Source organism: Caretta caretta, chromosome 7 (assembly GCF_965140235.1).
Source record: "Caretta caretta isolate rCarCar2 chromosome 7, rCarCar1.hap1, whole genome shotgun sequence".
In the NCBI taxonomy this organism is placed as follows: domain Eukaryota; kingdom Metazoa; phylum Chordata; order Testudines; family Cheloniidae; genus Caretta; species Caretta caretta.
This window is the reverse complement of record NC_134212.1, coordinates 106,872,670-106,886,224: the sequence shown is the minus strand read 5'-3', so window position 1 is coordinate 106,886,224 and position 13,555 is coordinate 106,872,670. Positions and strand designations below refer to the sequence as shown.

Here is a 13,555-nt window from a genome sequence, read left to right as displayed (position 1 = left end):
ACTTTACAGTGCTGAAACTTGCATCACTCGGGGGTGGGAGGATGTTTTTTCACACCAGTACTCTAGAATAAAACAAGTATACAGCGACTGTATCCAAGCCATGAAAAGGGATCCATGAAGTTAAGTGTGTAGGAGTGGAGGTGGGAAGGGGGGGGGGGGGGTGTTGCGATACGACCGTACCGGTAAGAAATTTAAGTTACTTTCACCCCTGTGCCCAGTCCTCTCCTGGACAGTTCAGATATTAGAGGTCCGTTGCCCCAGAAAGGAGTCAATGTACAAGAGTTTGCTACCTTAATTGGAGTTGTCAAACAATTCAGTTTAAATACGTCACTGGATTAGTTTTGATTAAAGAATAAAACAAGTTCATTTAACTACAAAGAGAAAGGCTTTAAGTGAGTACAAGTATAAAGCTTTAAAGACAGAAATGGATATAAGAGAAATAAAGATAAAACGCTTTCTTGTAACTAAAACTTAACAAACTAGATTTGGTTCAAGTAAATGTCTTACCACTTGTTCTCAGCAAAATAGCTGACCAATTTCTCAAGTCAGGATCTGCTCTCAAAGTCCAAAGGGATGGTTCCTTTGTCCTCTTAGGTGAAAGAGCAAGTGAGAGAGATAGAGATGGTGTTTTTGCCCCTCACTTTTCTAATCCAGTCACCCTGGGAATGCATTTTCCTGAGGGTTCAACTTACATAAAGTTCCTTCCGGCTGTGAGGATGGAGGCATGGAGTCTCATGGTGAAAGTAGTTCCATGTTGTTGTTTGTTAAAATCCAAATCCATCAGTTTCTGCCCACCTTAGCTGCTGCAGAATGGTCACTTGACAGGTGATTTCCAGTTAACTTTGATGACACATAACTAGGGGCATCAGCTTGGCCTTTGTCTTAGGGGAACTAGTTTACCCCCTTCCCAGACTTATCTGGTCAACACATTTCAGATAACTTTACATATAATTTGGTACACACATTTCACCATGATATTATTGATCAGGAAGTTATTCGTTTTCAAATGATATCTCACAAGGCATATATTGTACAAAGATTATTACAGTGGTGTGTAGGGTGTGAATACCGGGGTGTATTTGGTCACAAATACATTAATATAATACTGTATTCTTTGCAGTAGAGACTTCTGCTGGAGCTGATTTAAGATTTTCATTTTTATGCAAAGGTTAAATAGTATAAGGAAATCACCTACATGAAATCACCTTCGTGTAGTTGTGTTTTGAAAAATGACTGTGTAACGGTACTCCTAACTCAAACCATCTATTGCCTGTTTGTTCAGTCAGATATGCTGATGTTAGTGACAAAAATAAATGTTTACTGCATTTTAGTCCTGTTGACCCTTCATCATCAAGAGGTTTGTTTACTAAATTCCTTACAGATATATTTTTGCAAAACCAGTGAAGCCAATGAGATTGCACAGCTGGTACGGAGGGTGTAATTTGCTCTGTAGAATCTTTATTACTGATAGTGATAAAACTGGGGAGAGAGAGAAAGAAAAGGGTTTAGAACTCAGAACCCAGGATGGACATGCATGACTGGCAATCAGGAAAAAAATAAAAACCAGCACTGGTTTACTTCTCAACTTTTCAGAGCAGAGCTGTACTACAAGAGAAATAAGCTGGGGCCAGTGAGTTTACTAATTAAACTGCATCCAACTTTTCTCTTGCTCACCAAAAATTTAAAAAAATTACTACTTTCCCTCTCTGTCCCACATTTGCCCCATCCTTACAATGGGGATAATAATACTTATCTTTTTTGTAATGTGCTTTTGAGATCTATTTATTAAACGTGCTACAGAAGAGCTAGGTGGTGTTATTATCATTATTATAATTTTCATGACAGCATTAACTTGACCTGTACCTTCAAATGCCTGCTATGAAAAGGTACTTCTATTGCAATGAAATCTTTCTATGAATCACTTATTGGTTAAAATTACTACCTTATTTATGTTAATTTGATCTTAGTGGCTTGTCCTTAACTCATTAGAATATAGCATCAGTTGCAAGTCAAAATGTGCTTGGTGGTGTCAACATCATTAAAGAACTGTGCAATTTTCTTTAACGGTACTCTTAGTTCAACAGAATTCAGGACTGGGATAGCTGCAGAGTAGGGAAATAATCACAGTGCCTGCTCACACTAAACTTTGCTCTGAATCTGAATAAATCCGCATGTATTTTTTGTTTTGTTTGTATCTTCTATAAAAATGCTCAGCGCTACTTAATATTTGAGAATAACCTGAGTATTATTCAGATTCCCTGACGTGAAATTCATGGAAGTTATTGAACTGATAGTTAATATCCTTAGACATTTCTGAATATTAAGGATCTCTCACAAGATGAACCATTCCATAGGCACCAAGGCAGTCAAGCACCTAAGCACATGTTTAACTTTAATCACATTTAATCCATTGGTTTCAAGTCAATGGAATTGTTTCCTAACTTGCGTTTACACGTATGTGTTGAAAGGATTGAGGCCTAAGACTGCATTCCTCCCTCTCAAATACCTAGATTTTAGTGACTTCCTGGTGATGAACAGCTTTCAGGGACCCCAGTGTCTTTGCTGCCCAATTTGCTGCTCTTTGGCACTAAGTTAATTACAGCTATAACGTTTTCTATTTATTTTTGGTAAAACATTGCCATGCCAACAAAACAAAACAAAAATCCAAATCACTAACCTCTGTCCTTCTCTTTTATCTTTCAGACTTGACGACACCTGGTAATTATCACTTTTTAACATTTTTGTTTCACTTTATTTCTCTTTCCCAATGCGCCCCAATCCAATAAACAACAGCATTACTGCTCCCAAACAGGGATACCAGATGCAGGAGTTATTGACAGATATAAGCTGGTGCAAAGAGTAGGCAGAGCCTGTTGCGCTCTACATTCTCCCTGAGGGCCACAGGAGAGTGGCTCTCATAGATATCAGCAAAAGAGCCATGGACAATAGTAAGAAAGAAATGACTGAATCGATGGGCATTATCTATGCTGAAGAGATCGAGGGCCCCCAATGGTTAAAAATAGATTACAAAATTTTGAACTACACTGATAATTTCTGCAAACCTGCACTAGTTGTGGTTCAGGTTTCTGAAGGGTGACTGTTACTTTAGCAAAGTAAAATGGCACAGAATCATAGAATATAAGGGTTGGAAGGGACCCCAGAAGGTCATCTAGTCCAACCCCCTGCTCGAAGCAGGACCAATTCCCAGTTAAATCATCCCAGCCTGGGCTTTGTCAAGCCTGACCTGAAAAACCTCTAAGGAAGGAGATTCTACCACCTCCCTAGGTAACGCATTCCAGTGTTTCACCACCCTCTTAGTGAAAAAGTTTTTCCTAATATCCAATCTAAACCTCCCCCACTGCAACTTGAGACCATTACTCCTCGTTCTGTCATCTGCTACCATTGAGAACAGTCTAGAGCCATCCTCTTTGGAACCCCCTTTCAGGTAGTTGAAAGCAGCTATCAAATCCCCCCTCATTCTTCTCTTCTGCAGGCTAAACAATCCCAGCTCCCTCAGCCTCTCCTCATAAGTCATGTGTTCCAGACCCCTAATCATTTTTGTTGCCCTTCGCTGGACTCTCTCCAATTTATCCACATCCTTCTTGAAGTGTGGGGCCCAAAACTGGACACAGTACTCCAGATGAGGCCTCACCAATGTGTACTCCAGATGAGGTCTCACCAACAGAAAGCTCCATAAGAAACATATGAGACTACTCTGTTCTTGCAGCTGTAAGCGTCTCCGATCCTTCAGACTGTAGGGTAAAATGATTGTGATTGTTTATATTACTGCAGCGCTCAGAGCCCTGGGCCTCACTGTGCTGAGTACTTTAAACACACAGACAAAGAAGCATTTTACCCCTGGAAAACATTTTCCTTGGTGTAGGTTTTTGACTATTATAAATAGAGCTCGGCCCAAGTTCAATTTTCCTTCTGCCTGATATGGAAAAGGGATTTGAACCTGAGTCTTCCATGTTTCAGGAGCATGCCCGGGCCACCGAGCTACAGGATGCCCTGATACAGAGTTTTCTCAATCTCTCCTGTTCCAGCTCTTCTACTTTGTATAAATAATTAAATAGTCATTGGAACAGGGACTTTGAATTTGGGTCGCCAGTGCCCGTAGTGAATGTCTGAAACTCCAGCCTATAGAGTCATTCTTACACTTTGCCCCGCTCCCAGTGACTATTCATTGTCATTCATAGTGGCAATTCAGAGAGTCATTCATAAGGATAATAATCTATTTGCCGAAAATCTTTTGCCCAGCTCTAATTATAAATATCCCTCTTCCTAACAAAAAAAAAAATACATTCCTAGGATGAATTTCTTTCAGGAGCCACATGACACATGAATGAAAATAAAACATGTAAGTAAATGTCTTCTCATGATACTGTGAGATGCCATTGAAAATGTAAAACAGCCCCTAGCACAAAGGAGTCTGGTCTATAACTGGGGCTCCTAGGTGCTACAGCAATACAAATAAGAACAATAATAATTAATCCACATGAATATTCATTTGAATAGTGATATTGACTTTTATAGGACTAGCTCGCAGAGGAGAATTATTCTTGGAAATGTAGAGCTGAAAGGAACCTCGAGATTCCATCTCATTTTTCACCTCAATGCTATGGCCAGAATTATATCAAGAACATCCCTGATAGATGTTCGTGTAATTTGTTCATAAAAACTTCCAGTGGTGGGGATTCATATGCATGCATGTTTACAGGACTGGATCCCAAAGGGTTAACATTGATATTTCTTAACTCTGTTTTCGCCTTCCTCTTCATTTAAGTAAGTGTCTTCATTACAGTAAAGTAATCAGAGGAAATGCAGACAGCTAACTTTTTATCAGCTTTGTGAATTATACAATTGGTGAGAAATATAGTTGTGTTTTTTGCAAGATGGGTGCCTGCTTTTGTATTCTCTAGTGTCATGATTATCCAGCCAGCCATCTCTTTCCATACACCCATCTACCTACCACATTCTAATTTTCATCCTTTCTCTCTCTCTCTCCATCTATCTTCCCCCCCCCCCCATTCAGTTATGCTGTTAATTTGGTTATGATTTTCTTGGCGTTATCTAGAATTTGGCACATTACTCTAAAAGTCTCTCTCTCACTATTAAAGATGTTGCCGATTTATGTATTGTTCTCCTTTTGTATTAATAGCTCCTTCTACTACTCCAACATGGCTGCCTTCAGGTAATTCATAATTATTTTACTTCTTTATTTTATGTTGTATTCTTCTCAATTATCTCATTATAATACACAAATAATTCCCATATAAATGGCGCCAAATTCCTTGGATAGGAAAATAAGTACGGCACGGTGATAAGCCTCTGTATGTTTTGCAGGCTGTCTTCAGGCTAGCGGCTATACATTTTTTGAATATCAACTTTTTCTTTCTTTTGGCAGCTAGCACTTCTAAATAGGGATACAGTAGTACTGCAATACTGCTGTACTATAAGAGAAATAAGCTGGGTCCAGTGAGCTTACTAACTGAACTCCATCCAGCCTTTTCTCTTGCTCACTAATTTTTTTTTTTTTAGATTACTACATTCCCTCTCTGTTTCTCATTTTCCTGATCTATACACTGAGGAAAGTAATACTTACCTTTTTGGTACCTTGCTTTGAGATCTATTGATGAAAAAGGATATTTAACAGCTTGGCAGTGTTATCATTATTATAATTTTCATGACAGAAGTAACTTGATCTGCATCTTCAAATGCTTGTGATTAAAAGATGCATCAATTGCAGTGAAAACTTTCTATGAATCATATTGGCCAAAATGTGCATGGTTAGGAGTGAGGTCAAAGGTTCCACCCCTCTCCTTTACCCAGAAGCTAGTGATTTGAGGGGGCTGTGCTGCTTTCAGGAACCCACTGTTTCTGTGCTACCCTACTCGTTCGTTACTCTTTGGCACCAAGTTAACTACAATTACACTGGTTTCCATGTATTTTTGGTAAAATGTTACAATGCCAAAAACAAAACAAAAAAATCACTAACCCTGTCCTTCTCTGTTATCCTTCAGGCTCAATGATGCCTAGTAATTGTCTCTTTTTAGCATTTTTTGTTTAGATTTCTTTTTTTCCCAATGTTTGCCAATCCAATAAACAGCCTATAGTGCCCAGTTCCAGCACCTATAGCACCGGGTTCAGGAGTCACTGGCAAAAACTCAGTTTTACTGCACAGTTGGTGTAAAGAGAAATGGTGGAGCCTATTGCACTATACATTCTACCCTGCTGGCCAGAGGGGAGTGGCTGTGAGAGATACCAGCAAATAGAACTGACTAACGTGCTAATAATAATTTCATTGAATCTGTTTTAGGGTTGGCATTGAGACTGGTGAATTCATCTAGCAGATGTGAAGGTCGTGTTGAAATTTATTACCAAGGATCATGGGGAACAGTCTGTGATGATTTCTGGGATCTCAGTGATGCAGATGTTGTGTGCAGGCAGCTTGGATGTGGACATGGTGTTGCAGCAAAGACAAGTGCCTTTTATGGTCAAGGCTCAGGAAATATTGTCCTGGATAACGTGGGTTGCAGAGGATGGGAATACCGTCTATGGGACTGTCCTCATTCAGGATTGTTGTCTCACAACTGTGGTCATCATGAAGATGCCGGTGTCATCTGTTCAGGTAAATACCAAGAGTTTACAGGTGTCTTACAGGGAAATAACTGGCACAGAACATGCTTTTGACCATGTCTAAGATGTTTGTGAGTGTCACATTGCAGAGGTTTCAAAATGAAACACAGTTTTTGGAACTGGATCCAATACTAAAAGGGCCACTTTCCTACTTCCTTAAACATTAGTTCCATGCTTCAGCCAGCCAGTTAGTTCCCTGGTGAATGCGATTGTGATAGCATAGAATAAAGAGATTTAAAAACATGAAACAAACAAACAAAAAACAAAAACAAAATCAAACAAATGAAAGATGGTCAAACAGTTAAGTTATCTCTCTGAAGTTCCAAAGGGCACTTGCTATCTTCACGGGTTAATTTTCAGTTTTGTTAACTTCACTTCCTTTGAGTGTAGAATTGTTCCGTTGGGATAGGGCATGGAAATGGGGGGTAGGAGATGTAGAGTTTATTCCTGATTCTTCCATACCACTTAGCTTTTCAATGCCTCAGTCATCTAACAAGTAAAGTAGGGATAATGAGACTTAACTTCATGAAGCACTTAGAGACCCAGAGATGAAAAGACGTATTTAAGTTTAAGTACTAATCTTTTTGTCATTATGAAAGGTAAATTCATTTGGAATTTCTTCATTGACATCAGTGAGGGTCAAGCACATTTTACTATATTTTATGAGGACCCTTAAGATTTTACAAACATGGTGTTTTCAAAGTTTTGCTCTGCTTGTTTTGAAACGTAACATCTTCCAGGAAAGTCATGCAGCTTCTGATGTCATTTGCACTTGAAATTTTACAAGTACATCCAGGCAAATGACAGATATTTTGATTCATTAGCAATTTCAGAAAGTTGGGAAAAAATCATGTAGGGTCAGACCAAAAGCCAAAATATTTGAAACTTTCAATGAGCCCCAAAGTGGCATGGCACAGGGAGTTAAAATATCTGATTTTTGTTTGCAGCTTTTTGACTTTCTTGCTGTCCCATCCCAAGTCACACTACGCCTTGGTTTCCCCATCTGTAAAAATGAGCATAAAGATACTTTCCTTTGATGTAAACTAGTTTGAGATCCATACATGAACAGTACTATATAAAAGGAAAGTATTATTGTTATAAATCTGAGTTAATTTTATATTTTGCAGATTCACTGAATAAAAATATTATTTTTATTTTCCATTCCTCCTTGGGGATTCTTATGCATCAGGGTCCGAGCTCCTTTCCATTTTTGCCAGTTTCCTAAAATTCCAATTTTTTAAAAATTTTCTATCATCCTGCCAGCTAATGAAGACTGCACAGTTAGGCTCATGAAAGCGAACCTCAATCTGACAGAAATATCCTTGAAGAGTCATGTGAAGTAATATGAAGTTGACCACAGCTTTGCAGTCAGTGTGATCAGTAGGGTTGCCATCTTTCTAATCACACAAAATTGAACACCCTTGATCTGCCCCCTGTCCCACCCCTTCCATGAGGTTCCGCACCTTCTCAGAGGCCCCGCCCTGGCTCACTCCATCCCCCCTCCCTCCATTGCTTGCTCTATCCCACCCTCACTCGCTCATTTTCACCGGGCTGGAACAGAGGGTTGGGGTGTGGGAAGGGGTGAGGGCTCTGGCTGGGGTTGCAGGCTCTGGGATGGAGCCAGAAATGAGGGGTTCAGGGTGTGGGAGGGGGCTCTGGGCTGGGGGGTTGTGCTGAGAGATTCAGAATGTGGGAGACGGTTGGGGTGCAGGGGGTGAGGGCTCTGGCTGGGGGTGCAGGCTCTGGGGTGGGGCCGGGGATGAGGGGTTTGGGTGCAAAAGGGGGCTCCAGGCTGGGGGGTATGGCTGAGGGGTTTGGAGTGTGTGAGGGGGCTCCTGGCTGGCCCGGGGGTTGGTGTGTGGGAGGGAGTACAGGCTCTGGGCTGGGATTGTGGGCTCTGGGGTGGGGCCAGAAATGAGGGATTCAGGGTGTGGAAGGGGACTTCGGGCTGGCACAGGGGGTTGGGGTGCAGGGGGGTGAGGGCTCCCACTGGTGGTGCAGACTCTGAGGTGGGGCTGGGGGTGAGGGGTTTGGAGTGTAGAGAGGGGGTCCAGGCTGGGGCAGGGGGTTGGGGCATGGGAGTGGGTTTGGGGTAGCACTTACCTCAGGCAGCTCCCGAGAAGCAGTCGGCATTTTCCTACAGTTCCTAGGCATAGGGAAGGCCACAGGGGTTCTGCATGCTGCCACCCCCTGCAGCTGCTGCCCCCACAGCTCCCATTGGCCACGTTCCCGGCCAATGGGAGCTGCAGAACCAGCACTTGGGGTGGAGGCAGCACACGGAGCCCCCATGGTTTCCCCTATGCCTAGGAGCTGGACGGACATGCTGGCCACTTCTCAGGAGCCTCAAGGAGCTGGGTAGGGAGCCTGCCAGCCCACTCCAACCAGACTTTTATTGAGCCGCCAGGGTCCTTTTTGACTGGGTGTTCTGGTGGAAAACCGGACGCCTGGCAACCCACTGATCAGGAAAGGGTCATGTTGAACATCAGGTCAGCTCATTGTGAGCAAGGGATATGCTTAGGCCTCTGCACCCTTCCACAGCATTGCTCTGTAGAAAGGAGAGATCTTAGAGTTCCCCTGCATGGTCTTTCCGTGGTATCTCACTTGTGCTGTGGTTCCACTGCACTTAGGGCTTTTTGCATGCACGAGTCATGGATTTGATACGAGACAATATTAGACACATGAAGTTTCCTCATCCCTAAACGTAGTTGACTTGAACGTGGTTCTAAGTGAGTTCAATAACTTAGAAAAGGTAACAACTAATTAACAAAAACAATATTTAACAGGCAGTCTAGTCCTTTTTAGATGCACCGTTTCATACATGTTTCAGAGGAACAGCCGTGTTAGTCTGTATTCGCAAAAAGAAAAGGAGTACTTGTGGCACCTTAGAGACTAACCAATTTATTTGAGCATGAGCTTTCGTGAGCCACAGCTCACTTCATCTGATGAAGTGAGCTGTGGCTCACGAAAGCTCATGCTCAAATAAATTGGTTAGTCTCTAAGGTGCCACAAGTACTCCTTTTCGTTTCATACATGTTTAACAAATAAAGATCTGTCAGGTAAGAATTACTTAATACATCATAGACCTGATGCTCTGTGCTAAATCAGCATAGTTCCACCTGCTGTGCTAAAACAATATTGCTTTTCCTAATAGTAAGCATTTTTAAGTCTTAACGCAATAAGGTGACTGTGCCTCCATGATGCTGCAAGGGAGGCAAAAAAATCCCGCTGGACCTTTTGCCAGATTGGTCCAACAAACAAAAATTCTTTCCTGATCCCATAATGGGTGATCAATCAGACCCACAGCATCATAAATAACACAACATATACTAAGGGGAGGCTAGGCTGGAGCAAGAGGCTTTTGGAAAAGACTGAGTAAGCTTAATAGGTAATGGGGGGGAGGGAACATGAGAGCCAACCAGCTAGCCCGTTCCCTCACCTCCCTCCAATAGGGATGGTGGCAGACCTCAGGGGGTAGACCCCTTTCCCGGCTGTCTCAAGCCAGCCCTCTACCCCTACCTCCTGGGTGCTGCCTCCTTCCCCTCTGGTCACTCAGTGTTATTTTCCCCATTGATTGAGGAGAGTGGACATTCATATTATCATAGAATCATAGAATATCAGGGTTGGAAGGGACCTCAGGAGGTCATCTAGTCCAACCCCCTGCTCAAAGCAGGACCAATCCCCAATTTTTGCCTCAGATCCCTAAATGGCCCTCTCAAGGAATGAACTCACAACCCTGGGTTTAGCAGGTCAATGCTCCAACCACTGAGCTATCCCTCCCCCCATTATCTGAGGGTCTGGCCCCATATTTTTATGGGTAATTTCATACTCTGTTTACATTTGGAACATACAAATACCCTCATTATTCGTTAACCATTTATGCATTATTATAAAACTTGCCCATTTAATTGAAATTCCTTATACTGTCTACTGGCAAAGAAGAAATAAAAATGGATAACAGAAAGAATGGCAACCCTAAATAATTGGTTCATCCCACCAACTTCATAAAATATATATTCTCTATGTTAACCAGAATATCTGAGACAAATTTACCAGTAATTGTTCTTAACGCATTGAAAAGAGTAACAAGAAGCATGACATCCTGTATTATAGTAATTGCCATTGTTTGAAAACAGAACAGTCATTCTGTTTGAATAAGTTATAAATGTGTGATAGCCACCAGCACAAATTCTTCCCAGTAAAGTAGATACAGATGGCTGTTGCACATAGATTTTAATAAAAACGTAAAGGCAGCCACTGTGCTCTGCCAGTCTGGAGAGGGAAAGTTAGACTGTATTAGTAATATATCCTTTTGGCTATCAGCCAAAACACTGTGTTGAAAGTGCCTTGGACATTGTTGGCCTTCAGTCTACACTAGCCTGACCTCTCATTGCATACATGCTAGTTGCTAGCATTTTTGCATGCACGCAGGTAAATGCTTGCCTATCACATTTGCTACATTCTTGGCACACTGGACTGTTTGTGCAGGCAGAAGTGACAGCTTACACACGGACAAGGAGAACCTACGTTTCGGAAATGTGGCCCTTAGTGATAACTATGCTACCTTACGGAGAAGGGCAACAATAATGATCAGGGGTATCGATCAGCAGGAGTGCACAATTTTTATAGTGGGGGTCTGAGATCCATTGAACCAAACTGTAAACCCCATATATCACGGAAATCATTTCAAGCCAGGGAGTGCGGCAGCCCCCCTCGTTCCAGCACCTATGTCAGTCAGCTTCCATATGAGGAGAGATTAAAAAGACTGGGACAGTTCAGCTTAGAAAGGGGGCGAGCAAGGGAGGATAGGATCGGTGTCTATGCAGTCATGAACGATATGGAGGAAGTGAATAGGGAAGTGTTAGTTACCCCTTCACATAATACAAGAACCAGGGGTCACCCAATGAAATTAATAGGCAGCAGGTTTAAAACTAACAGAAGGAAGTACTTCTTCATACAATGCATGGTCAACCTATGGGACTGATTGCCAGAGACTGTTGTGAAGGCAAGAACTATAACTGGGTTAAAAAAATTGGATAAATTAATGAAGGATAGGTTCATTAATGGCTATTAGCCATTGGTCAAGGAACAACCCCATGCTCCAGGTGCCCCTAAACCTTTAACTGCCAGAAGCTGGGACTGGAGGACAGGGATGGATCATTCGAAATTGCCCTGTTTTGTTCATTTCCTCTGAAGCGTCTGACAATGGCCACTCTTAGAAGACAGGATACTGGGCTAAATGGACCATTGGTCTGACCCCATATGGCCGTTCCTATGAGATCCAGGCTCAAGTCCCTGCTCTGCCTTGGAGCAGAGACTTGAACCTGGGTTTCCCACACCAGGTGAGTGCCCCAACCACTAAGCTGTAGAGTCTCTTTCTTCCTAGCTACGGAACTGGATGGAATCACTTTTCAGAGCAGAGCTGTACTGTAGGAGACATAAGCTCCTGCCAGTGAACTTATTAACTGAGCTCAATCCAGCCTTTTCACTTGCTCACCGGAATTTTTTTTTAAAAAAAGTACTTTACCTCTCTCTTCCATCTGTAAAATGGGGATAAGAATACTTACATTTTTTGTAAAGTGCTTTGAGGTCTAATGATGAAAAGTGCTACATAAGCACTTGGTGGTAATGTCTTTATTATTACTTTCATGACAGACTTAACTTGACCTGTACCTTCAAATGTCTGCAATAAAAAGGTGCATCAATTGCAGTGAAATCTTTCTATGAATCACTTACTGGTCAAAATGCTACCTTATTTATGTGAATTTGACCATGGTGGCTTGTCCTTAATTCATTAGAATATAGCATAAATTGCAAGTGAAAATGAGCTTTGCGGTGTAATCCCCTTTATGTACACAACAGAAAAGCACCATACAATATTCTGTCATGGCAATGTTTCTTTAAACAGAACTTAGTTGCAGTACAGGGAGAGCCTGCCCACAATGAACTTTGCTCAAATCCCTTTTTAAGAGTCCCTTACTTCAGTGGGCATCAGATAAATAATAGATATATGATAGATATATATACATGTATTTTTATGGTTTGCATAGTTTAAAAATGATCAGCCCACTCTACTCCTTGGGAATAACCTCAGCATCGTTTAGATGGCCTGACTTGAAATTCATTGGAGAATGGAACTGACAGTTAATATCCTTAGAACATTTCTGAATATTAAGGATTTCCTCACAAGATTGAATATATTGATGGCACCAATCCAGCCAAGCACCTCTGCACATGCTTAATTTTAATCACATGTTGGTTACAAGTCAGTGGAATTACTTCCTCACTTACATTTAAGCACTGTTTTCTATATATTTTTGGTAAAACATTGCCATGTTAAAAAAAAAATCAAAATCACTAATGAAGTGAGCTGTAGCTCACGAAAGCTTACGCTCAAATAAATTTGTTAGTCTCTAAGGTGCCACAAGTCCTCCTTTTCTTTTTGCGAAGACAGACTAACACGGCTGCTACTCTGAAAACTAACCTCTGTCTTTCTCTTTTATCTTTCAGATGCAACAACACATGTTGATTGTCTCTTTTTTAACATTTTTTGTTTAGATACCTTTCTCTTTCCCAGTGTTTGCCAATCCAATAAACAGCAGCATTACTGCTCCCAAACAGGGGTACCAGGGAGTGGTGCTGGAACAATGTGTATAGTGGGGGTGCTGAGAGCCATTGAAAAAACTGTAAACCCTGTCTATGATGGAAACCACTTCAAGCCAGGGGCTGCGGCCACACGCCGAGCACCTATAGCTCCAGGTTCAGGATTCACTGGCAGAACTAGTTGCACCACACAGTTGGTGTGATGATGAGAGATGATGGAGAGACGATGGAGCCTCTTGCGCTAGGCATTCTACCCTACTGGCTGTGAGCAATAAAAGCGAAAGTGTCAGGGACAACTGAAAGAGAGAAATGACTG

The 13,555-nt window shown here is 41.8% G+C and overlaps 1 protein-coding gene across 1 annotated transcript in view; it reads left to right on the top strand.

Moving 5' to 3' along the window:
* DMBT1 (deleted in malignant brain tumors 1) overlaps positions 1 to 13,555 on the top strand; it is a 223,784-nt gene that overhangs the window by 103,685 nt on the left and 106,544 nt on the right. The window contains 2 exon segments of the mRNA XM_075131155.1: positions 382 to 392; positions 6,333 to 6,635. Coding sequence (XP_074987256.1) covers positions 382 to 392; positions 6,333 to 6,635 — 314 coding nt within the window.